The sequence below is a fragment of the Anser anser genome (genome assembly GCF_964211835.1).
Source record: "Anser anser genome assembly, chromosome: 2".
Classification (NCBI taxonomy): domain Eukaryota; kingdom Metazoa; phylum Chordata; class Aves; order Anseriformes; family Anatidae; genus Anser; species Anser anser.
The window spans coordinates 25,010,701-25,033,951 of NC_139721.1; the positions used below are offsets into that span (position 1 = coordinate 25,010,701).

Consider the following 23,251-nt stretch of genomic DNA (forward strand, 5'->3'; position numbering starts at 1 on the left):
TTTACCTTGCTAGGCAGCCGAACTCCACCACAACCACTCTCTGCTGCAGGGGAAGTTAACTCCATCCCAGCCAGACCCAGTACAGGAACAAAGCATTCTGCTAACTTGCTGAAGTAAAGGAGATACTGCACCGAAATGTCAGTGGAAAAGACTTTTTGGCAAGCTTCAGGAAAGACACTTATGACATTATCAGTGCCTGTTCTATGTGGAAACAATTTCAGGCTATCAGGAGGTTGGCTTCAACAATCCTGGCTCTGAAGGGGCTGATCCATTCTCCAGCTGTTGCTCTTGGTGTGCATTTCTTAAATTTGTTACAGGCATTTAAAAAGGTAACTGCATTTGCAGTTGTGGTGGCTGATGTGTAAAAGATTCAGAAGGCTCCAGGGGAAGTAGTGGAGATGCAAGTTGGGAGGGGAGAGGAATCTGCCTGAATTTTTCCAGACGGAAACAGATGAAATATCCTTTACCTAACACTGCTGGGACAATGATATCCCGGTTTCATTTTACCATACGTGATACTCCTGAAATTAAAGATTTTTTCAGAGATTGGTAACTGAACGTGGTCTTGCTTCTCTGTGTGAGATCGCCGTAGTAAGGAGACGGAAAGCCGGCAGCCAGTCTGTGCAAACAGCTGTCTGGCTGAGATCTCGCCAGGCAAATATGAATGCTAAAGAGCAGCAATTTCCCCAGCAATGAGGAGAAGCAATCAGTTCCAGGGGGTGCTATCTTCCTGGCACGAGGGCGTACTTTGGAAAGTAGTGATGGAAATGAAAGGAAACTGGAAATTTAGATTTAGAACCAGGAACGGCCTCTGAGCTAATCTCTTATTGCCCAGGGTGAGATCAGGTCCCGTTTCCACTTGTAACAAGGAGGGCTACCGGCCAAAAGTGACCTCCTGTTCACTCCTATTTACTTTCCTGCAGTTTATTCTTGCCTAAGCACTGGAAAAATAAGACCCAGCTCTGTCCTTTGGGGTTCAAAATTTGTATGTGATGCAAAAATATAAGTGTTTGTTATTTTTTCGTTAGAAGAAAGATGAGTTAGGGTACTGTTTTCCTTGGTTAATAAATAGAATTACTATCTCAAGTGAACCCACCTACATAAATATTTACTCTTTGCTTTATACTGTATGTTTAGGTTATATTTTTAAACAACAAACCAAAAACGTATTTGTTTTGTCCTCCTACCTTCAGCCTGGCTTGTCTGCCTGTCCTCAGACAGTGGGCTTCGCAAAACAAGGAAAATACTTTCCTGTTGGCCGTTGTAAGGATTAGCTTCGGTCTAGACACAGACAAATAACCGAGAATGTGGTCTAACTAATATAAACGTTTTAAAATATCTGAAATCTTAAGGCCAGATCCAGTGAATTATTTTGTTCTTCCAGGTTGAGTGCCCTAAGCAGAAGGTCACGGGACCCCGGCCGCTGTCTCTGAGCCAAGACGCGGTGGATTCCTGCGTGTCGGACACCAGTCGTCGGTGCAGGGGTAGGGATTACCCTCACCTCAGCTGACCGGACACTTAGGGTGCTCTCCTGGAAAAGCAGGTGGTGCGGACGCAAGGTGAAAATTAGACCAGTGTTTTCCAGTTACAGGGAATAAGCTTCACACAGTGAGATAGGAACCAGAGGAAGGAACAACAGCATGTCTTAGGAGATAAGTCAAGCTCTGTTATGGTGTTGAGGAACTGGAGGAGCTGACACTGAGGAACTGACACCTCCCTCTGAGAGATCCTGTGGATCTCAACAGTACAAAGCCATGCTCCTGAGCCAGGCTTTTCGCTGTAAGATAAATCTTGACTGTGACCATTTCCACCAGGCCTGCTTTAAGACTGCCTTTCTTGTCCTCGGGAGTTTTTAGGTCATTTAGGAATCCCAGCTCTGGTTTTGCCATAGGCTGGCACCTGGGTGCCTTCCTCGGGCTGGATTCCAGCCCGGTGCTGGATTTAGCTTGCAAGTCCAAATAATCTGCATATTCAGCTGCACGGATCAATGACACCCCGATGGCAGGGGACAGGGAGGTGGTGCAAAATCACAGATTTCCCCACAGGTGGACTCTGCCTTTGAGGACCCTTCAGAAAGCTCCAGGAGCGACAGAAAGACATTCAGTAAGCGTAAGGTGACCGCTACCCGGCATGTTTTCAAGAACTCACAGCATGCATTTCTTGCAGATGATTTTGGGCCTGCAAGTTAGCAATCCAGGCACCTTACTCTTTCCCCGGGGTCATTTTACTCAATGTGTTTCAGATGTCCTGGAGCACGTCCAGGTTGCAAGCTATGTGTTTTAAAGCAGGATTTTGAGAGGAGGGATTATTTCTCTCTCCTACTAGCTCCGATACAAAACGTTGGGGCTAAACACCAGCGACATCAGGGGATTTCTTTAAAACTTCTTTGAGCTGTGGCTGCATCTCTGAAGCCCACAGCTTTGTATGACTGCAGAGGTTTGTTCGATTTGGCTGCATGTTATATAATCAGCCTTTTATTTTCCTTTTGCTTGTGCTCATGCTATGTAGGCTGCCTTCTTAAATTTCAGCACCCCTAAGGCAGCCTGAGTCATGTGTACGAGGCTCTTTTTTGCGCGGTTGTGTAAGTTAGTGAGTTGCAAAGGTCATGGGAATGAGTTATTTAAAAACTGAAACATGCTGGGCTCTATCCAGCTTAGAATAGATGAGCTCAGAAAGGCATTTACGTTTTAAATTACAGCATTGGTTATCAGGCACTGATTGACTTCAAGTCAGTATTTCTATTTCCTTATCAAGCTGCAGTGTCACAGTACTACCGTTTCTTTTAAATGCATTTCTGATGTGATCATGCATCCACACGTGAGACAACGAATTAAGTATTTACTCTCAGTCTTCAGAAAACAAACTCATTCACAGACGTTGCCATCATAGGCACCGCCTTGATGCTCATTCATTTTCAGCGCCCACAAGAATTAACCTCCCGTACTGTTGGAAAACAGTCGAAGTGCCCACTCGAGTGCTTTGCTCTGCCCAGTGGACGCCCCGCTTACGGTGACAAATGGTCGCTGTGCTCCTGTGTGATCTGCTTTAGTCACAGCGCTGCTGGTCAGGTAAGAGGAGGAGAACATCAGCGGTGGAGGTCCTTAGGGCAGGTCCTCGTGTTTCTGTTCCCGCGGTGGTCTGGCAGCCTGAAGCCATCTGGCTGCACCCACATACAAAGGAAGGCTCTCTCTTGCTTCCTCCTTCACGTCCCCTCCCCTGGCTCTCCAAATCGCCACCCCTGCAAGAGTGCTAATCCCGTGGCTGGCCATGCTTTAAAGTGGAAGTGCTTTGAAGCACCCAAAGAACATTTTCCAGCTCCGATCATTTCACACAGAGCAGTCCAGGGGGCAGCTCCACAGACTGCTCGGCGGGCAGAATGGGGCGGGTGGCAGCCTCCAGCAGGAGGGAAGAGCATGCAGCAGGGCCAGGGAGCAGCAGCTAATGCAGAGTCATGCCCCGGGAGTGCTGGTTGGTTTGGGTTTTTCTTTTTTTTTTTCTTTCCATTAGGCTATGCAACTATCCCAACCTCATTTTGGCCATTTGCAAAATCCCACATGTGCAACCGTAATTCCATTTTCATGTAGCAAAATGCAATCAACATGTGATCGCATCAACTCTTACTGAAAATAGCAAGAGAAATTTATGGGGTGAGGTAAGATACATTGTGTTGGTTCAGCTTGAGGAAGCAGCTAAATGACTCCTTGATTATTTAAAAAAAACAAAAAAACAAAAACAAAACAGAACAGTACAATCCAGCACCCAAAATATTGCACCTGTATCACAATGTAAGGCAACAGCACACCCCATGAGTCTGTAGAGTCACAAATGTGCATGTAAGGAAAAAAAATAGTAAAAATAAATAAATAAATAATAAATAATAAATAATAAATGAAGGGTAGAAATGCAAAGGGCGCAGTGAAGTGAGTTCAGGGGCATGACACTGAAAACGACAGAAAAAGAGAACACTAGGGCAAAGGGCTTCCTGGAAAAGGCTTCACAGGTAGGCTCTTGCTGTTTGCCCGCGTGTTTTTTGCTTTGTTCAGAAAAAACAGGAACTTTGTACGTGTCTTGTTAAATCAAGGAATTGTATAAAGAGTAGTGCTCGAGTCTGCTGTGGCGTAACCAGTACCAGGGTCGTGACTCGGTGTGACTGCTGGGATCAAACAGGAAAAAAAAAAAACAGGTTTTCCTAGATTCAAGCGTTACTATTCTGTATTTGCGTGTATCAGCGGGTAGAATATATGACTGAAAGGTTTCTATCTTTCTTATATATTAATAATGGAGGCATGTCTTTCCCAGAGCCATAAAGAAAAGCCTTGGGTTAACCTGGCAAGCACGGCGTGAAGCTGCCATCGCCTGGAAACTGGCAGCCAGCTCGCCTTCCTCCGGAGCAGAGCTATAAAACCAAGCAAGAGCTCTGCGAAAAGAAGGCCCGTTCGCTTCCCTGGCGCCGCTGTTACCCTCTTGAACGATCTCGGGTCGAGCAGCCCGAAGACGGCATGTTCTGCGGGCAGCTGGCTCCTGGCAGGCACCCAGCGCAGCTGCGAGCGCGACACCCGGTGCCAAACATGAGTCCGTGATTTCTGCTGCTCTCCGGTTGTCAGCTTTCTGAGGACGCCGTTCGGTCGCTTCCCCGGGGAGGACTAAGGGTGCCCGGCAGTCCTGATGATGCTCGCCTCGCGCACACGTTGCCGTGCGGGAGGTTGGCGCAGGGCACCCTTAGGAAAAGGAGCGCAGCTCGTTCAGCGTGACAGCAGTGACACGGATGCAACGATACTGCTGCCAGACAGCCCTCGGAGACCCCGCAGCCTTTGTCAAACGAGGAGGTGTTTTCTCCCGACTTACTTTGCTCAGCCGTGAAATGAGACAGCAAACGCCCCTCGGGAGAAATGAGGAGTGCGTTGGTTTTCGTTAACTTTCAATTTGAAGCCCACGTAGCAGAATGACAGCGCTGCAGCAGCCTGGAAGGGGGATCTGAATGCCCTGTTGAATCAGAGAGAATTCCTTCCCTCTCCCTGGAAAGTACACATGAAAAAGGTGCTTTGTTCAGAGACACAGCGCTGGCAAAGAGGTTTCTCCGCCTCGAGCAGCGGCGACAGCTCTAGAGAGTCATTTGGGGCCGCAGCCACATTCCCAGGGCTGTAGGAAAGGTCAGCGCCTTGCGTCCTTCACCTATGCGGGGCTTTGAGTAGCGAATCCGCGCCGCTGGCAGCTCTGAAGCGCTTCCAGCTTGTGATATATTCGGGCCCCATGCGCACACACGGTGCGCTCCCCGTGCCCAGCCTGTGCTCAGAGGCACGGGACCTGCTGCCTGGCTCCGACACTCGCTGCGGCAGGGCTCGCACCCAGGCATTCCAGCCGTGGCAGGAAAGAGAAGTTTACAAATGCTGCCAGGTCTTCCTCAAAAAAAAATAAGTAATAATAATAAAAAAAACGGCTGGGTTTAAATTCTTAAGGATGAGCTACGGGCACAGACCTACCTCCTGGTCTCAAAGCCCTGCGTGCTGGTAGCCAGCAGCGCCAGCCTGTTTTGAGCAGGGATTTTGTACATAAAACAAGGAAAACTCAATTAAGGGAAAAAGGACTACAGCACGACTGAACCCACGCTGCAGGGTCATTCCTTAAAGCCGCGTTTACAGCACTCACAGTGCCAGACGCTCAGGTTTTCAGGGTCTTGGTGTGCCTGCAACAATCACAGCGGTGCCAGGCACCTTGCTACCTCATCTTTTGCGTCTCTGCTATGGCTCTGCTCTCATGCTGTGGAGGAGGAGGTTCGGTGATAGGAGTCCTGCCAGAAATCTACCGTCCCTGTGACCTAGAAATTCCTTCTTTCTCACTTCCAAGCACCACTAACCAATTTTGTGGGGCTACCTCTGGTTACGAGACTGTCACTGCGCATTGCTGTAGTGGATGTCAAAGCATCTGGGGCATTCTTCCTCTTCTTTTGACCACCATTAAATGGCAAGTGAAAGCACATTCACTAGCTGCCTCAAACCAGACAGCTACATCAAACATATAAAGAGGAAGGGTTTGGTTTTGGTTTTGGAAACTTGCTGGTTTTCTTCCTTTTGCTTTATCCCGCCAGCTACAGCCACTTTCTGCACCAGTTGCCTGCAGCTGCACAAAGCCTCTCTCCCCGGAGAGCCCACCCTAATGCAAAGACTTCCTGAACAGAGGTTCACATAAATAGTTTCTGATCCCAATTTTCCCCCTCCTCCCTCCTCAGAGAGGGGGCTCCCATCACCTGCTGGATTCGGGATCCTTTCCAAAATGGTTCTTGCTGGGAGCTGCCCCCGCAGCCGAGGAGCAGGGCAGGCTGGGCTGCAGCTGGGTCCCTCACTTCTGCCATGGGCACTCCGCTTTAAAAACACAATTTTAGCACAAATGGGAAGGAAAAAAGCCACGGTATGAAGCAGAACAAAGCGATGGGGCTGCACCGAGTGCCAGGGAGCAGCCGGTGAGAGAAGTGCCCTCCTAGCAGCCCAGAGCATCAGAGAGGCTGGATGCGGGGAGGAAACGTCAGGGTATCGATCCATGACTTCTCTCTTGTTTTGTTTTCTGTTAATAGCACACTGCTCCCGTACCCGAGCTCACGCACGGGGAGCCGCCGGGGACCGTGACACCGCAGCGGCTGAGGCTCCTGACGCCAGCGAAGGTGGGAGGGAAAAACGTGAGCGAGGGGGGAACTTGGCTGAGGGCCACCCCTCGACTTTGTACGATCGAGGAAATCTAAAATCCTCACTGCTGGTGACGGTGCCAGCTTTTAACGCCAGCTGCACCAGCACGGCGTATTCAACTAGGGTCTGTGTTAATATTTAATTTTGGAATTCATCTATTTTTTTTTTCCCTTTGTGCATCATCCTGAAATGTATCTCCCCTAACGTCTGCCTGTGCGGTGAGGACATTTACCTGTGGCCAACGTGAGCAGGGGAATGCAGAGGTAATGTCAAGTGATTTATGCAGACGTAAACTTGTTGCAAAGTTTAATTTTTGTAAAAGTTCACGTCTTTGCAACATTTGCAAGCCAATGTTGTAGATGATTTATTCCGGCTTGCCAAGTGCACCATCTTTCTATACTCCCAGTTAAATACTGTGAATGAAGGTTGCCGTGGTTACAGCTGGGTTCAGAAATTGGCTTTGTTATATTGTAATTCTCGTTTCTTATCTCGCTCCTCTCGCTCAGATACAATGAAAGACACATTGCCATTTCTGTAATTAACCACGATATGAAAGCTTTTGCGCATTTAGCAATGCTTGAGCAAATGTGTGAGGGGGGACGTTTTTCATTCTCATTTTCACCAGGATCAGTGAACTGCGTGATATTTGCTGCACCCAGCCTGCATAAATTCAGTGCATAAATTCTTATTTCCCGAAAGTTAGTTTGGTATTTTTATTTGTTGCAAAAATATAAACCATAAAGCAAACAAGAACACCCACGACTTCCTTTTATAAAGGATATATTGCGTGTAAAGACCCGCATTGTATTAGCATTTATTTTGACTGGAAAAAAAAAAAAAGAGCTTAGGGTGACTGAAGATGGTGGCTGCTAAGAAGGAATTGTCAAGGACTTCGCGTCATACCTACTGAGAAGCAAACGGCTCCTCTAGATGAGACGTGGTACGGTATCTTCCGACTGTCAGAACCGTTCGCCTCCAGGAGCTGTTTGCTGTTTGCATCCGAAGTGACACACGAATAATCGGCACTGATTCGGGAGCTTTTTCAGGCTCCTGGGTCATTGCAAAGCAGATTTTGCGAGCTGGGTCACACCGCCCCACGGGTGAGGGCTTGGCGCGCCTGGGTCTGTGCCCTGGTAATCAAGGTAGTCAAGGAATGAATGCTAGAGAAAAGAGGATGGCACATCAGGACAAGATATATGTGACATCAGAAGGCATCTCGTAACCCCTGCTGTAGGCACCAAGCCTCAGTGCTGGAGAGCTGGAAATCATTTTTTCTCGTTGCGTTGGATATCGCTTGCTTGGCGACTTGCTTCTGCCTGGAGAGGAGCGTGAGGGCTGCTGGGCTGGGGCCATGGGTCTGCCTCTCCTCCTGGCTCTGCTCTGTCCCCCAGCCGTGCCTTTTGAGCTTAAAGATGTGTGCTGCCTTGGGATTTGTTAAAGAATCAGCATCTCTTACTTAAAACAGTAGTGAGAATAAATATGCCTTGTTTTCCATTCACTGCAGCCAGGGAACACCAGGTAAGGGGGAAGCAGAACCTTCCTGTGAAGATTTTTGTTGATTTTTTTCCCCAGATGCCAATAAGGCATGGGCTTACCTTACCAAAGGGATCCACTGGCCGTTTGGGACAACCCACCATAAGCCAGCGGGAACAGGATTTTGTCTTGAAGCGGCTGAACAAGATATGCAATACAAAACCGGCACAACATTAAGGAAGATCAGCATTTACCGTGCTTTAATTTTACATGAGAGCTCTCAGAGCTTAAACGCATGTCACAGAGTGCACGTAAGGAATACGTATTTCGTACCCACCGTGCCATAAATCTTTCGTTTGCTTGCAGCCCGTGAGCTGTGGAGGAGGCACGTGCTTGGCTGAGCACTGCTGCTGACGGGGGGGCTGTGCAAGGATGCTCTGGGCTGCGCCGTGCCGTGAGTCACTGGAGTAGGACGGCACAAGAAGCTCATTTCCCTGCTTACTCAGAGGTAAAATATTTCTGGAATCGAGCCTGGTTTGTGTTAGGAATATTAAGGATGTTTCTTTTTTTTTTTTTTTTCTGATAGAGTTCCTTTTTTTAAAAAAAAAAGAGTGAGAGAGATCATTGGTTCAGTTAGCACTGAATTCTTTCAGAAAGCCTGCAGCCGAGTTTGCCTTTGCAAATCGGTTTTCATGGCTCCGTCTGAAACACGCCTCGGAACAGCACTGGCAGATTCTGTGCCGAACACAGAGTGCTGCATTTCCTCTTTGATCTCTGCTTTGTATTTAATACCACACAGCGAACTGGACTGAGCCCTCACCTGAAACACGGGCCATAGGAAATCTGTGATTTTTCAAGCCTTGATGGAGTAATTAGAAGATGAAAAGCCATACGATAAAAAAAAATAAAAGAAAAGAATAAATGCATGTTCAGCTCATTTAAAGCTCTTCAAGTTCCACTAAATAATGAGTGGAATTTAAACCATTTTTTAATTAAAACCCAAGTAGTGGAAATAATTTTCCTGTAGTGAAAATCTGATGAGGCTAAGAGTGAGATAACACTGGAACTAGAGGTCCAGTACCTAAAGGGACTACAGGAAAGCTGGGGAGGGACTCCTTGTTGGGGAGTGTAGGGATAGGACAAGGGGGAATGGCTTTAAGCTAAAAGAGGGGAGATTTAGATCAGATAGGAAGAAATTATTTGCTCAGAGGGTGGTGAGGCCCTGGCACAGGCTGCCCAGAGAAGCTGTGGGTGCCCCATCCCTGGAGGTGCTCAAGGCCAGGTTGGATGGGGCTTTGGGCAACCTGGTCTGGTGGGAGGTGTCCCTGCCCATGGCAGGGGGCTGGAACTGGGTGGGCTTTAAGGTCCCTTCCAACCCAAACCATTCTGTGGGTCTATGAAATATGGCAAAAGCAAAAAGAGGTCAAAGAGAAAGAGGTAAAAGACTGCTCAGTTGTGTCTCTGAGTTCAGTAAACCCATGTCCATCAGGGTGGGAAAAAGATGAGACGTTCCACAGATCATAACCCCTGCTGTAGGCACCAAGCCTCACTGGTGACAATAGGAAAACATTTTTCCCTCCAAATCCCTCATGTTTCCTCACGTTCCCTTGTCATTGCCTGTGTCGCTCACTCCTTTTACTTTCTGCAGGCAAAAGAAAGGAGATGTATTTAATATATTTAATGCCTTTCCTCAAACGCAGCCAGAGCTATGGGGCACCTCCTCTGCTCTCAGCGCAGGGGCTGCCACCCTTTGCTTGTCTGAAGCTAAACCAGTGCTCTGGAGGAACATGTGGGCAGCTGATATGGATGTTAATGAGGAATTCAGCTCCGTGCTCATAACTAAGTGCACTCTTAACTGCAGGTAATCAACCAGAAACAGCAGCGGAAGCTCTTCACGGGGAGGTTATAAGCGTGCGTCTTGCCCCTTGGGCGCTGGGAAGTGTTTCTGTCGGAGCTAGGTAACTGCAATCCTGCAGAATGCCTCTGAATGAAAAGGAGAGCTACCAAGCCCCAGTGCTTTCCTTGCCCGGCGGTGGAAGGATGGGTGCGTTTGGTCCTCACAGGCTGCACAGCAGCTGTCCAACTTCAAAATGGGAGTTTGGATAAACACCTAGACATGTGTGAGACCTGAATGGAAAACCTGGGCTTGAGGTCAGTTATTTCAGGTTTGGTGTTCCTGTAAACCCCCTTTTTTCCCCATTAACTTCCTTTTTTGTTATCCATGCCCTCTTCAATATGCCCAGGCTCCTTTTTCCCTGGGGGTGGGCATGGAAACCCACATGTCCTCGGAGTGAGATGGTGTCCTGTGGGATGCCCGACTCCATCCGGCACTGCGGGGAGCCAAACCCTGTTTCCTGGTAGGCATTTCCAGCATCCCCAGCTCTGGAAAATGGAGTCTGGAATATTAGGAGTCCCCCAGACACATAGATGTGGCTCCCCTGCAGTTCAAATAATCATCAATGAACGAGACGGTTTCTGAAAAAAAATCTGTTCCTTGCTTTCCTCAGGAGTCCATTAGGAACCGCTCAGCTGGTTCGAAGCACTCTGACTTTGATGAAGTGGCATTTCCTGATGAAAACCTGTTGTTTTGATGGAAAATTTCCCTCCAGCTGCAGGACACACCTCGCTGCCCGGCAGGGCTGCAATCACCGGCGTCAGGAGGACAGGTGAGCGAGGAGCCCCGCTCAGCCCTCACCGGCCGCCAGGTCCAAAAATTCCCCCTGAAACAGGTCAGGACCAGTGAGAAGCAGGATGAGGTGCCGGCAGATCATCCTCCTCCCTCCTTCCCATCTCCCTCAGCTGGCTGCTCTTCTCTGCCTGTTGACACAACGGGGCTAGGCAGGGCTCCTATCTCCCTGAGCAGTTTCCAATTTGTTTATTGACAGTGACAAAAGCACATTTTTACTTCTGTCAGCAGGGACAATGCGGCTGTAAACGAGCAGGCTGCTTCGCCTCATGCGTTATCAGCAGAACTGCCAGCTAAGCACTAATTCCTGAGCCCTTTTGTGGCTGATTCTCAGCAATGATGTATGGAGCAGAGCAGCAAAACAAGTTGCCTATTTCCATTTTGCTGTGCTGGTGGTTAGAAAAAAAAATTGACTTTGACCACTGAAGTGATTACACTGCAGAAAGAGGGGATGCAGGTGCGTGCAGGTGAGCGTGTGGCCCCAACATACCGCTTCATGGATGTACATTTCTGATCAGGATTGATAATAAAATACCTGGGGGGTTGGTAATATCTACCTGTTTTGACATAATTCAGACTTTCTGACTAAATCTGGTAAGATGTAGAGATCAGTAATAAGGAGCTGAGGGCAGGGGGGTTATTTGTGTGTTTCTCCATCTAACAGTAAACATATATAAAACGTATGTATAAGAATACAATATGGCACATTTAACTCAGATTATTGTAAGCCTAGCATTGTAAGAATAACATTAGCTTGCGATTGTTCTAGAGAGATTGTTTTTGATTAGCTTCATCACCATGCTTTCTCCACTGGAAACACCAGCTCTGCTGCTTTGTTCCTTTAGCCTCCTCCCTTGGCACCGAGGGAAGGAAAGCGGTGGGGTGACATTGCTGGCTTCACAAAAGGACATGAGAGTGACACAAGAATAAGACACGCCGGAGACACAGCATGGAGCGGGCTGAACCAAATAAACATAAGCAAATTCGTACCAAGTAAAACAGAGAATATTTAAGGTCACTTACTGGCAGGGGGAGGTTTAAGCAACACATTTTTTTTAACCCGATCTTTTGCAGCATTTAATATAATTTTCATTGTCTGTCCTCTGGCCACACAGATGTCTGTGTTATTGTTTACTTTTACCTTTCTCTCTAGTATCAGGTCCTGTTACAGGCTTCTTGTTTTGAAACCCTTTTAAGGAATTAATGCAGAGATTGTCACAGGCAGAAATGGGAGGCTTGCTCTTTGGCTTCTGCCTCACAATCATCCTTCAGCAGCCAGCAGTGACAGCATCTGGTGTGCAGGGGTTGGATGGGACGGTCAGAGGATGTCACAGCTCTGTTCTCTTTGAAGAAGCTCATGTTTTTGTTAGCTCACATTGACCAAGATGTTGCAGCTTGGGCTCAGCCTCGGAGAAAATGCTGGATGCGGCCCATGAAACAAGGCAGCCTGCAGCTGACGTGGCTGTACAGAGCACAAAGCACCGATCTCTTGCGATAAAGCTCCTGACACGAGATAGCACAGCCCTCCACACCATCAACTTCAAACGGCAGCAGGGGACTTGTGCTCAGCCTCAGCACTTAACCCAGCCGGCAGCGCTGGAGTCGCCTCTGGGAAGGCAGAATTTGAGCCAGGGCTGTTCCTGGTGCTGCTGCTCTTTGAGCAAGAGCACACTGCACAGACTGGCTCGGACCAGCGGTCTGCAAGCACTTGGCAGAGGCTTTCTGCCAGAAAGGAGTATAACATAGCCACCTTTCTCGCCAGTCACCCCCAACTCCCCGTGCTGCGGTCGCACCACGTGAGTTAAGCTGCCACACGGATGCCTTCAGCCCTCAGGCCAGGTATTTTCAGAAAACAGCAGCAAACTTCATCCAGGGGCACTCCTCCTGTGTTCCTGGGCGTTTTCGCCCTCCTCCGCCCAGCAGCAGCAGCAGCTGCTGTACAGGGGGAGTTTTCTGCTGGATCGGCAGAGCCGCTGCACAACATCTTTGATCCAAATGCGCTGTGTCAGTGCCAAAAATGCCTTTTCGGAGGCGGGTCAGGGGGTGCGGCGGTGCTGCTGGGATTGTGCTTGGAGCAGCAGCTGGAGGGGGGGGAGGGCTGCCAGAAACACCCTTCCTCAGCCAGCGCCCATGGTTTGTAGAAATGGGTCCTTTGTCCCGCTTTTTTACACGCTCCTAAAGATGCTGGCTGCCACAAAACCGCCCCTGCCAGCTCCCTGCCGCATTTTGGAAGCGCAGCCCCTCATCCAGGAGCCGGGCCAGCCCCAGCTGGGCTCCAGCACTGGCTCAGCCAGGGGGAAGCGACTTCCAAAATCACTCTGTGAAGCTGCGTCTCATTTAAAATTGCGTGCCCAGGAGCAGACAGAAGAGGAATTGTCAGCTGCGTTTCGCCCTGCTGCTCCAGAGCCCTCCGGTTTCACCTCCGACGGGACAGCTCGGGTCTGAGTGTTGGCACGAGATGGGCTCCATCCTGCCTTTGTGCTGTGCCACGGACCGGGTGCTGCCTGGTTTTCCTGGTGCCCGGGGCAGGAAGGTTTGGAAAGGGCTAACTGAGAGGCCCTGTTTTCTCTCTGAGTTATGAAAGAAGTTTAAACTTTTCTTACAGGTCAGTGGCCAGACAATATTCTGAAGTCAGTTCCACTCCAGGACTGAAGAAACCGAAGAGAAATGATTTGAAACATTCCTGTTCAAGGCTTGCTTTGAGTGCAGCTTTCATCGTGCCTGTGTAAACCCGAAGGAAAATTACGTTTTATTCACTGCAGAGTTTGTCGGGACCATGCACGATGTCCACACTCACAAGTTAATCACAAAGTAAATATTTTGGGAGCAAACCGTGTAGGAGCCTGTACTACCAGGCAGCGATGGGAATTGGCCACCAGTGGGGTTTCAGCATGGGCTTGGTGTTGTGGGGTTTTTTGACAGAAGTGCTGACAGGCACCAGCAGCCCCAGCCAAAGCAAACAAGAGGATTTTTCTTTCTCCCCTCTCCCTGAGCTAAAAGCAGTCCTTGGAGACAGAAAGCTGCAGCATCGCAAGACTTTGGACCGAGATGTGAGCTTTGGGACATTTTTATGGTTGCTTACAACCTGCCTGCAAACTCTTAAGCAATGCCTTGGGGCCACGGGGATTACGGGGCCCTGCTGGCTCTTGGGCCGATGGTCAGAAACAGGCCAGGGTAGGCCAGTAGGGTCTGTGTGTGTTCTTCGATGGGACAAAGATTAATAAATCTCCCAATAAATACCTGTTTCCTTAAGCCTTGCTGCTGCTGTACGCTTGTCACAAAGATCTGGCCTCCTCGTGTCCCTCCGGCTGGTTTCGTGGCTCACCAGGAGGGCCCATGGCCGCGCGTCCTCTCGCTCTTTCCCCCATGACAGGAAGGCTCGGGGATGGCAACACCCAGGTCTGCGTGCACCTTTCTGAGGAAACGCGGTAGTGCTGGATTGGGGAACGCATCTGGTGGCTCCTGGGGCCTGCAGAGCCGCTTCCCCGCCCAGCTCCACCTCAGCGGCCTCTCGCGGGTGAGGTGGGCCAGCGGGGAAAGCAGAAGCTGAGAGAGCTAAAAGCCTCGGGAAATAAAAGCCGTTCCCCAGAAGGGATCAACTCCTCTCCGTTCCTGTGTCGAGCTACATTTAAACTCATCTGCTTCTTAATTGCATCTTTAAGAGTCCCAGCCCTCCCCCAGTAATGATTTCTGAGGCCGCAGCACGGCCCGTAATGACAAACCAGGGCAGCGGGAGCGGGGCGTCAGGAGAGCTGAGAGCACCGCGTGGCACACGGCAAGAGAGCCTCGACCGTCTAATGGCCTCTTCTGGCTCAGCGTCTGCCGAGTATGGGCAGTGAATATTACTATTTCCAAGAAATGTCATCGAAGCACCGCTCTGCATTTCCTCGCGGTGTCAGAAACAAGCCACTGGGGAGCAGAGCACGCTCGAAACAGCAAAAGCGGCTCAGGAAATTGCGGTTTCCTCACGGTACCGGGGGTGAGGAAGCAAAACTGCCTTGATGGCAGCCGTCAGCTCGCTGCACCGACGTGGGTAACGGGGATGCAGCAGCAGCACATCTCCAGCATCTTCAGCCTTCACATGAATTCAGGGCTTTGCCTTCCAAAGAGTGTATCGCTAGGTGCTCTCGTATCCACATGCAAGATGCCACGAAGGAGAAGTAACGTGCAGTAGGACCAGCGTTAGGCAGGAAGGGGTTTCAGCTGCGTGCAGGAAGTTGAACCATAATCTCTGTAATCACGTCCACATGGAGGAATGTGGAGAGGGAAGGAGAGGGATGCTTCCCTGGCCCTACGTGTTTGGGATGCAGCTGGGGGAACCTGGAGCTTCAGCAGGTTCTGCCCTGGGCATGGGTATTTCCTGCCACACCTCACCCGTGCAGAGCAATCTCTTCACAGAAATACTTTCTGCGCATCATTTCGTGTGTCTGACCATGCCGTAGCATTTTCCAGTGTTTGTTAAAATTACTGCATACAAGGCACGGGTGAGCAGCATTGGGCCTTCCAATGGTGAGGCACAGATCTTTATATCCACACACCAAAAAATATTTATATCCACACACCGAAAAAAATTTAAATAAAAATGAAAATGCAGGCAGACTTTGCCTTTCCAAAGAAAATACAGTCTTTTCCTCACCCTGTGAAACAAACTGATTTCTGACTGTATGCTCTTAGGATTAACGAACACCTGAAAACTCCCTCTCCCTGCATCATCTGTCAGAAGCTTACAGTATAATGCAATAAACCCCAAACTTTCAGCAAAGATGTTCTTATGTAGGGCCTACAAATGAAGAGGGGAGGGGACGGGGCTGGTGCAGGCAGGGGCCAGCCTGGGCCCTGCGCCCCAAAGCCAGATCCTGGCCCCGTCCCCCATTTTGCCCCAGGCCGTGCAGGGCATTACGCAGTGTAATGCCTGCTGTAACACAGCACCACTTTGTTGTTTGTTCTGCAGTAAATGGAGATTGGGATGTGACTGTGATAAGCTAAGAAAACCTCACAATTAACGCAAGGCATCAGATTTAAAGGCACAAAACCACCTGCAGGGGAAACCCTGGTGAGGGGCCTGTAGCACAAGTCCCGTGAGGAGCGGCTGAGGGAGCTGGGGTTGTTCAGTCTGGGGAAGAGGCGGCTCAGGGGAGTCCTCATTGCTCTCTACAACTGCCTGAAAGGAGGTGTGGGGAGCTGGGGATCGGCCTCTTCTCACAGATAATGCCATAGGACTAGAGGGAATGGCCTCAAGTTGTGCCAAGGGAGGTTCAGGCTGGAAATGAGGAGACATTTTTTCTCAGAAAGAGCAGTCAGGCACTGGGACGGGTTGCCCAGGGAGGTGGTGGTGTCACCGTCCCTGGGGGTGTTCAAGGAAAGGCTGGACGTGGTGCTTGGGGACACGGTTCAGTGGGTGACATTGGTGGCAGGGGGATGGTTGGACCAGGTGATCTCGGAGGGCTTTTCCAACCTGAATGATTCTGTGATTCTATGAAAAGAGCAAAACCCATCCCAATGGTCTCCGGCTGTCCCCAGGACACAGTGACCACAGGGACCACCGAGGGGAGCGGGGGCTGGGGTAAAGCCAGGCTGGGGAACGGGGGGTCCAGCGAGGGGCACCGACAGCAGCGGGGCTGGGCCAGGCCCGGGGCCACAGGGAGCTGTTTGCTGGGGACAGAGCTGGCGCAGTGCTGCTCGGCCCTGGGATCGGGCTAAGCCCAAAGCAAATATCTTAGTTCAGCACTTGCATTCCTGCAACCGGTGACCGATTTTGTGAATGATTAGAAGGCAATTATTTCCCCATGGCTGTAAAGCAGGGTGAAAAGGTCACAAAGAAGATGGTTTTACAGGTTCTTTGTTTTTCATTTCAGTTCCTTCCATACCACGTGAGCTGGCCACTTTTTCCTTCACTATTTTCTGTGATTAAAAACCAACCAACCAACCCAACCAACCAACCTTGTTCTATGGCTTTCTGCCACCCTGATGAAGAGCGCTGTAAAGAGGAATTTCAATATCCATTACAATAGCAGGAACCTATTAAAAGGGTGAGAAAACACCTAGATCTGTCTCCTAATTACTGCACGGTATCGAGGCGTAACCACTTTTGGGCTATGACAAGTATGTTTTTCTCTCTCTGCTTAGCATAAACACAACAGGTTGTGATGAGATTGGCTGGTACGGTCTCTCCTGTCATGGACAACAACAACAAAAAGAAATTCTGATCCTCTAAAGGGAAATTCTCAATGTCGTCAAATGCAGTGCTGCCTCCTGATGTTCGCAGAGTCACCCGTGTTGGAGCGATCCTGCAAGTTCTTACAGGTGAATACACTGCACATTTCCTAATTAATCCCACGGGCTCCCTCACTTCTCCCCAGCTGTCAGGCCTGCGGCTGTCCTTGCAGTGATGGAGGTCACTGGGGAAAACTGAGGGGGCAGCAAGTCTCGAGTAGCGGCAGTATGTTGGTAAAACTGCCTGGATCAGAGAGGAACACAGGTTAGCAGGGCTCTGTACTACCTGGGCTTTACAAAGCTCTGCTGGGGTAACACAGAAGTGTTCTTCTCACAGAGAGGGAAATGCATCTTCTGTGAGGTTTCTGGGGAACATCACTTCATCTGTGACCTGCTGCCTCAAGCAGGTGTCCCCACAGGCACCGGAGTGCAGATGCCAGCCTGCAGGGCCACAGCCACGGCCCCGCTCTCCTTGCTGAAAGCATCATTTTCCATCTGGTTCCCTGCAGAAACAGGGCTTATCAGTTGATTCCCCAAGGAAGCTGCCAACTTTGAGCAAAGTGCCAAGTCCCCAAGCTATGAAGTTCCTGCACAAGCAGCAGCGGCTGGTACAGGAAAGAGCCTGTATTCACTTAAATTATTAATGCCTTTGCTGAGAAAAAGGCAAGCAGAGCTCCTGCCCTATATTCCTTCAGCAACCAGCGGCTGGCCAGTGAGCCCGGTGGTTTTCCCAAGCCAGCTACGACGTGCATCATCTCTTGTCTGCTGTGGTGGCGCAAGGGTCACATGAGGAAGCTGGGGGTGCTGGGGTGGAGGTGGCATGTAGGCAAAGCCGCAGGAAGCCAGGCTGCTTCTTTCTAGTGCTCGAACAACTAGCTTGGAGGTGTCTGGGTTTCATTCTTTCTTCCCTTTAGACATGTGGAAGTCAGGACCTCTTGCTTTTAAACTGGTTTCTGATGGCATGTTTGGATTTTCATTCTTCTCACCGTAGAACCTGTGCTGCTGCCCTATGACGTACCTGGGCACGTAATTCACGGCTACACAACCTGATAAAATTCCCCTACAAAGGCCATCTGCCCATCTGGCCAGACTGCATTTTCCTCCTTTGTTCAGAGGGGCACGGATATGCGGTAGCTGCCCCAGGCACAGAGTGGTGCTGGCTGACTTGGTGTGCAGGAAGGCAGGGCAGGAGCCACATGTCCACCGACGATGTGCGAAGTACGAGGCTGTGGCAGGCACTGCCTGTGGAGGATGAGGTGCAGGAAAGAGGGAAAGGGGATCGGTGCTTTCAAATGGTGAGAAGGTACGCTGGAAAAGGCCATGAAACTGGCTAGAGAAAAGCAGAGATGTAGGGGAAAGCAGGTGTTGTTGAAGGAGACTGGTTTTGAGGAGTTGGCTGGTCACCTTCTTCTGCCATCCCAGCTTACTCATGATTTTCTCAGGAGTATATTGCAACGTCACCCTCCCCAAGTCATCCACTAGTCACACTTCACAAACAAACAAACAGAAATGCTTTGGTGGCACTGCCACCTCACCCATGCTGCAGCAACCTGACGGACAGGGTGGAATTTTGAGCCTCATGCCAGCTGCACTTCCCCCCTCTTGTAAGATTACCTCAGTGGATGTAAAAGCCACAGACACACCCAGCGCTATCACTGAAATGGATGCTGTAGTAAAATGCAAATCAGTCAAGGCCTCACTAGTAAACGAGACTGTGAATTTCAAACAAATTCTTGAAATTTCTGGATCTGGTCATTATGACTTGTCTGTATATAGGAAGTATAATTAATTACGGAATTGACTATTTTGGCATCTAGCCCATTAGACACTGCAATAAGCAACAAGCTCATTCCATTAGTTGTGGTTATCCCAAACCATAACCCGCTGCTGCCACACGGCCTGCAATGTCCCTTTCTTACCCTTGTCCCAAGAGAGCTTCGTGGACTGCTGAACGAGTAAACACCTCCTGCCCTGTTCTGAAACCTCTCATGGTTATGGAAGGAAAAGAGTATTGTAGACTTGGGTCGGCTGAATTAATGAGTGCAAAAAAAACCCTTCTCCAATCCTTGAAAATTTTATTGCTCAGAGAGACAGATATAAAAGTTTGATATGCTGTGTGATTAAAACATTTATAAAGTTAAAAGACATTCAACACATGAATGACACATTGTAGCTGCTGACTAATTTAAAAAAATGAAAAAAAGAACACTCATTAAATTGGAAATACAATCACAAGAGCTATTTCTTGAACAAATACCAACCAATAGGAGAACATAGCACAGTCAACCCATTTCAAGCATTCACTAGAGAGCAAGAATGAAGAAAATCTTCTATGAATTCCTGGAGCTTTTGACTCCTGTAATTATTTTCTAAATCATGTACAGCAACAACGTTAGCTATATTAACATTTCAGATAAATGGCCTGGAAAACTAAAACACAACAGAATAGTGTGAGCACTGAGGAGAAATAGGGGAGCAAGTGACTCAACTGTTTCGACAAGACAATTTTAGGTTAATTTATCATTTATCTGCAACAGGAGTTGCCTTTACCAGTAGTTCTTTCAAACCACAAGGCCATTAAAAGCTTTCACATGCCCTTCTGAACAGCAGTTAATCAAAGGCATACGTAAAGCAAACTCAAAGCGTAATTTTTGCATGGAAAGATGTACCTGCTTAGCAAAAGCATTGAGAATAAGGTAGAGAGTGAGAGCCCACACGCTGCCAGGTCTCCATTTCTGCTGTTACCAGACTGACTAAATTAATACTACATGGCTGTGTCTACAGATGGCACAATCACATCTACTTTATGCTTGCAGACATTTCCTGGTTTAGCAGGGTCTGATTACCACCTTTTACTTATTCTGACTGAAGTCAGTCACAAACCAGGACACTCTAGAGGAGTTATGTTTGAAGCATGGCTCTACTCCCTGACATAACTAACTTCTGGACTACGAACCCATAATCAGAATCTACACAGAGAAAAAGCTTCCATTATCATTAACGATGATGCTCAGTTCTATTGCTGGAAAGTGAAAGGAAGAAAAGCCCTGTATTAGGGTCATTCATCATGTACTTTCTCAGCTATGGACCACAGCAACTCTCTATTCTCTTAGTCACATCGGTCCTCTTGTACATCAACACTTCAGTAGAGCTGCAAGACCTGGAAAGTGTAGTTACATGTAGTTAAGCTATGCAAAGATACTGCCCAGAGAAATGCAGGGGAACACAGGAGCCTAACTTTGCCTTGCAAATGTCCTATTGCCTATTTTCCAGATGGCTCCTTAGCTTAGTTTAGAGGTTTGGCACTCAGTAGATCACTGACAGGCAATACGATAGAAACCTCACAACTAGTGAACTCATATGTCATGGTCCTCAGTGGAAACAGGGTTTTTGGCTGTTTTAACAGATCCAGAACCTAAAGGACACTTCTAATTACTACACTCCCTATAAAGACATCAACCTTGATTTTATTCAGTGGACACTTTGCTGTTGCAAATTACATATTCACACTTTTTTGTGGCATAGGGTGCACCAAGAAACTAAGAATTGTGCACAGTAGTAGACAAAAATAAAGAAAGCACAGTATGGAAATGCTGTGCTAAACTGCATATTAATAAATGGATGTCTTGCTGAAAAATAAACCTTTCACTTATCTACCTTACAGCCTTACTGGCAAATACACATTCTATCAGTCAGTAACAACTACATTGGACAAGAAAGCTACACTATTTTTGCAACACCAAAAGCAAATGCATTAGAACAAGTGACCCTGAGATTTATGTCCATATTCCTGGACGTAAGTTTAAAATTACAATATGATATGGTATCAACATTAACAACACCTTCCTCTTCATGAAACCAAGAAACACCTGAAAAACAATGCTGCTTCAACTCTGATAAGGATGTCTGCATTTAAAATCTGGTAGGTGCAACTAACCATGTCCTGAATCTGTTTTGAATAAGGATGCTAGCCTCGACTTACTCCTTTATGGTGTTTTTGCTGGTGAGAGTCCCTTGTTGAATCATCTAAAGACAAGTGACAGTTACAAAAACAGCAAACAATATTCATGTTTAACCATTTAATGAAAAATATTATTTTTAAAAAGCAGGGAGACTTTTCAAAGATACAAATGGGAGGTAGACACCTCACTTTAAGGTGTTTCAAAGGCCATTCGTAATCTCCCTTAACACTTAATAAATGGCACTTGAATAACTATTAAATTGTCTAAATTTCAAAAATATGATGAAGCTAAAATGATAATGGTTATTGTGTTAAGTCCAAAGATAACAAAGCCAGAAAATTAGAGAGCCTGAAGTATATGAGCATATATAGGCACCTGTGAAGAACACTTTAAGAAGATATGAATAGTTGCTTGTGTTTCACTTGTGTGGAAACAGCACAGAATTAGTACTATTATTATTTCCCTGAGCAGCTCACATCAAATGAGAGAAGATCAGGATCAAACCCAAAATACCTATAAACATCTCCTCTGTGCAATTATGATTAGCCTGTTTTTCTGCATCGCTGTAGTGATGCCTGTATTTCAGACATAAGGAAACTTTGTCATGTATAGTCTACACCCAAGAAAAGAACGATAAACTCAAAGAAAAGAGACAAAAGCATACACTACTATGACACAATGAAGAAAAGTTAAAATTTCAAGTTGGAATCACTATAAATAAGTGATTTTTTGATAGTCCTCTTGAAATATTAATTCAGCTCAGAACAAATTCTGTGCTGAATAAAACCAAAGTATGTTTACTAAACATTATACCTCAAAATAAATTAACAACAAAAAATGTAAAAAAGAAGAAAAAAAGATTTAAGGTATTTTCAGAAAACTTAAGAGTTGACAGCCAATCCTGCCACATAGAATGCTCAAATTATTGCCTCAAAATTAGTGGTCCATATCTTATCAAAAGCCATTAAATAATCTTTACCTTCTTCTAATAAAAACAACATTAGGTTTACTTCTTTTTTTCATTTATCTTTCCTTTTAAAAGCCTATGGCTTAGTGTTCACAACGTAAAAACATCTGTAAATATACAAAAATAAAACTTAATACCAGACAATATAAAAAATGATAAATTGTGAAACTGTTACATTATGATTTAAAAGTACACCATAATTAACCTGTAGGTCAGAAGAGATGCTTTGATCCTGGACACAACTTCCACGATTAACTCCTCACCAAAGTCTGTAGTCTTCTTAACTAAATGAGAAATCGTTCATCCACCAAGGTTTTGGATGTCAAATTCTTCTGCCCGACTGTATTACGAATAAACCTGAATATCTAACAACATTTTAGAGAAACTGTATTAATGAAGAAGTACTTAAAACAGTATGTTTCAATACCCAACATAAAATAACTACATATTGTATTTAAATAATAGATGAGTGAATTAGGTGCTTAACTGCCTTTAGCAATTTCAAAGTATCTTCCAATATCTTTTCACCTTGAAATATGATAAAATTGTGATTAATTTTAACAGAAATTTGTGTTTTCTACTGAGAGCTACTTGTAGCCTCTTTACTCATGACATGCATGTGAATAAAATTAAGCCTGTTTTCCAAAAAGAAAAAATAATGAGTAACTTTATAAGCTCTCAGTATAATCTTCTGTCACCACATACTGCTTACAGGGTTTAATTATCTAACTATATAAGCTTTCATGCCAACCCACATTTTAAAAATACAATTGTATTCTTAAATTGAAATTTACCTCCTGTTGCAAGTATGTTAGAATAGCTGCTAAAACAAAACTTTGGGAAGCCAGATCCACAATGGAGAAAAACAGGATATCAAAGATGAGGAGTGTTGTCTCATTGCCGTAATAGAGAACATCATCGAAAGAGTGTCCTTCGTCTGCAGAAAAAAAGAAATTTTTGAAAAATGATTATTTCTGTGAAGTACAGGTTTGTGAAGTTCATCAGTCCACACAGATAAAGCTGGTAAGAAAAATGAAACTTACAGCAAAAGGGTATTTTGAAAGCTAGTTATGGCTTTCCACTTAAGAAAAATACTACAAGCCTTTTCGCTTATAAAATGGTTTAATACTGACAAGAACAATAGGAAAAGCTCACATGTGCCACACACAACTTTGTTCACTCCAGAAGTCTCAATCAAATTGTTAAAAAAAGGCTGCCTTGAACAAGAGGCAGACAAAACTTCCTCATCACTGAGATTTTTAACAAGTGCTAA

General features: G+C 47.0%; 1 protein-coding gene and 1 long non-coding RNA gene across 6 annotated transcripts in view; one reads left to right on the plus strand and one right to left on the minus strand.

Moving 5' to 3' along the window:
- The first annotated feature begins 2,028 nt into the window (after window positions 1-2,028).
- Window positions 2,029-18,976, plus strand: LOC310894926. Of its 5 annotated transcripts, none has more exons than XR_014580293.1 (8): window positions 2,029-6,457; window positions 6,569-6,940; window positions 8,517-8,658; window positions 10,012-10,301; window positions 10,658-10,816; window positions 11,065-16,865; window positions 16,963-17,139; window positions 18,041-18,976. It is a non-coding gene; the product is annotated as an uncharacterized lncRNA (long non-coding RNA). The 5 variants fall into 5 exon arrangements; XR_014580294.1 differs by having other exon boundaries at window positions 11,065-11,303; window positions 11,682-16,865; window positions 16,963-18,976; XR_014580295.1 differs by having other exon boundaries at window positions 11,065-11,293; window positions 11,682-16,865; window positions 16,963-18,976.
- Window positions 18,977-19,107: 131 nt separating this feature from the next.
- The window catches only part of TMEM67 (transmembrane protein 67), a 32,031-nt gene continuing 27,887 nt past the window's right edge, over window positions 19,108-23,251 (minus strand). Inside the window, exons 27-28 of the mRNA XM_083825603.1 lie at window positions 22,773-22,915; window positions 19,108-22,343 (exon numbers count right to left, since the gene is read on the minus strand). Of these exons, the coding sequence (XP_083681729.1) occupies window positions 22,263-22,343; window positions 22,773-22,915 (224 nt within the window). The 3' untranslated portion in view covers window positions 19,108-22,262. The remainder of the gene's footprint in view (window positions 22,344-22,772; window positions 22,916-23,251) is intronic.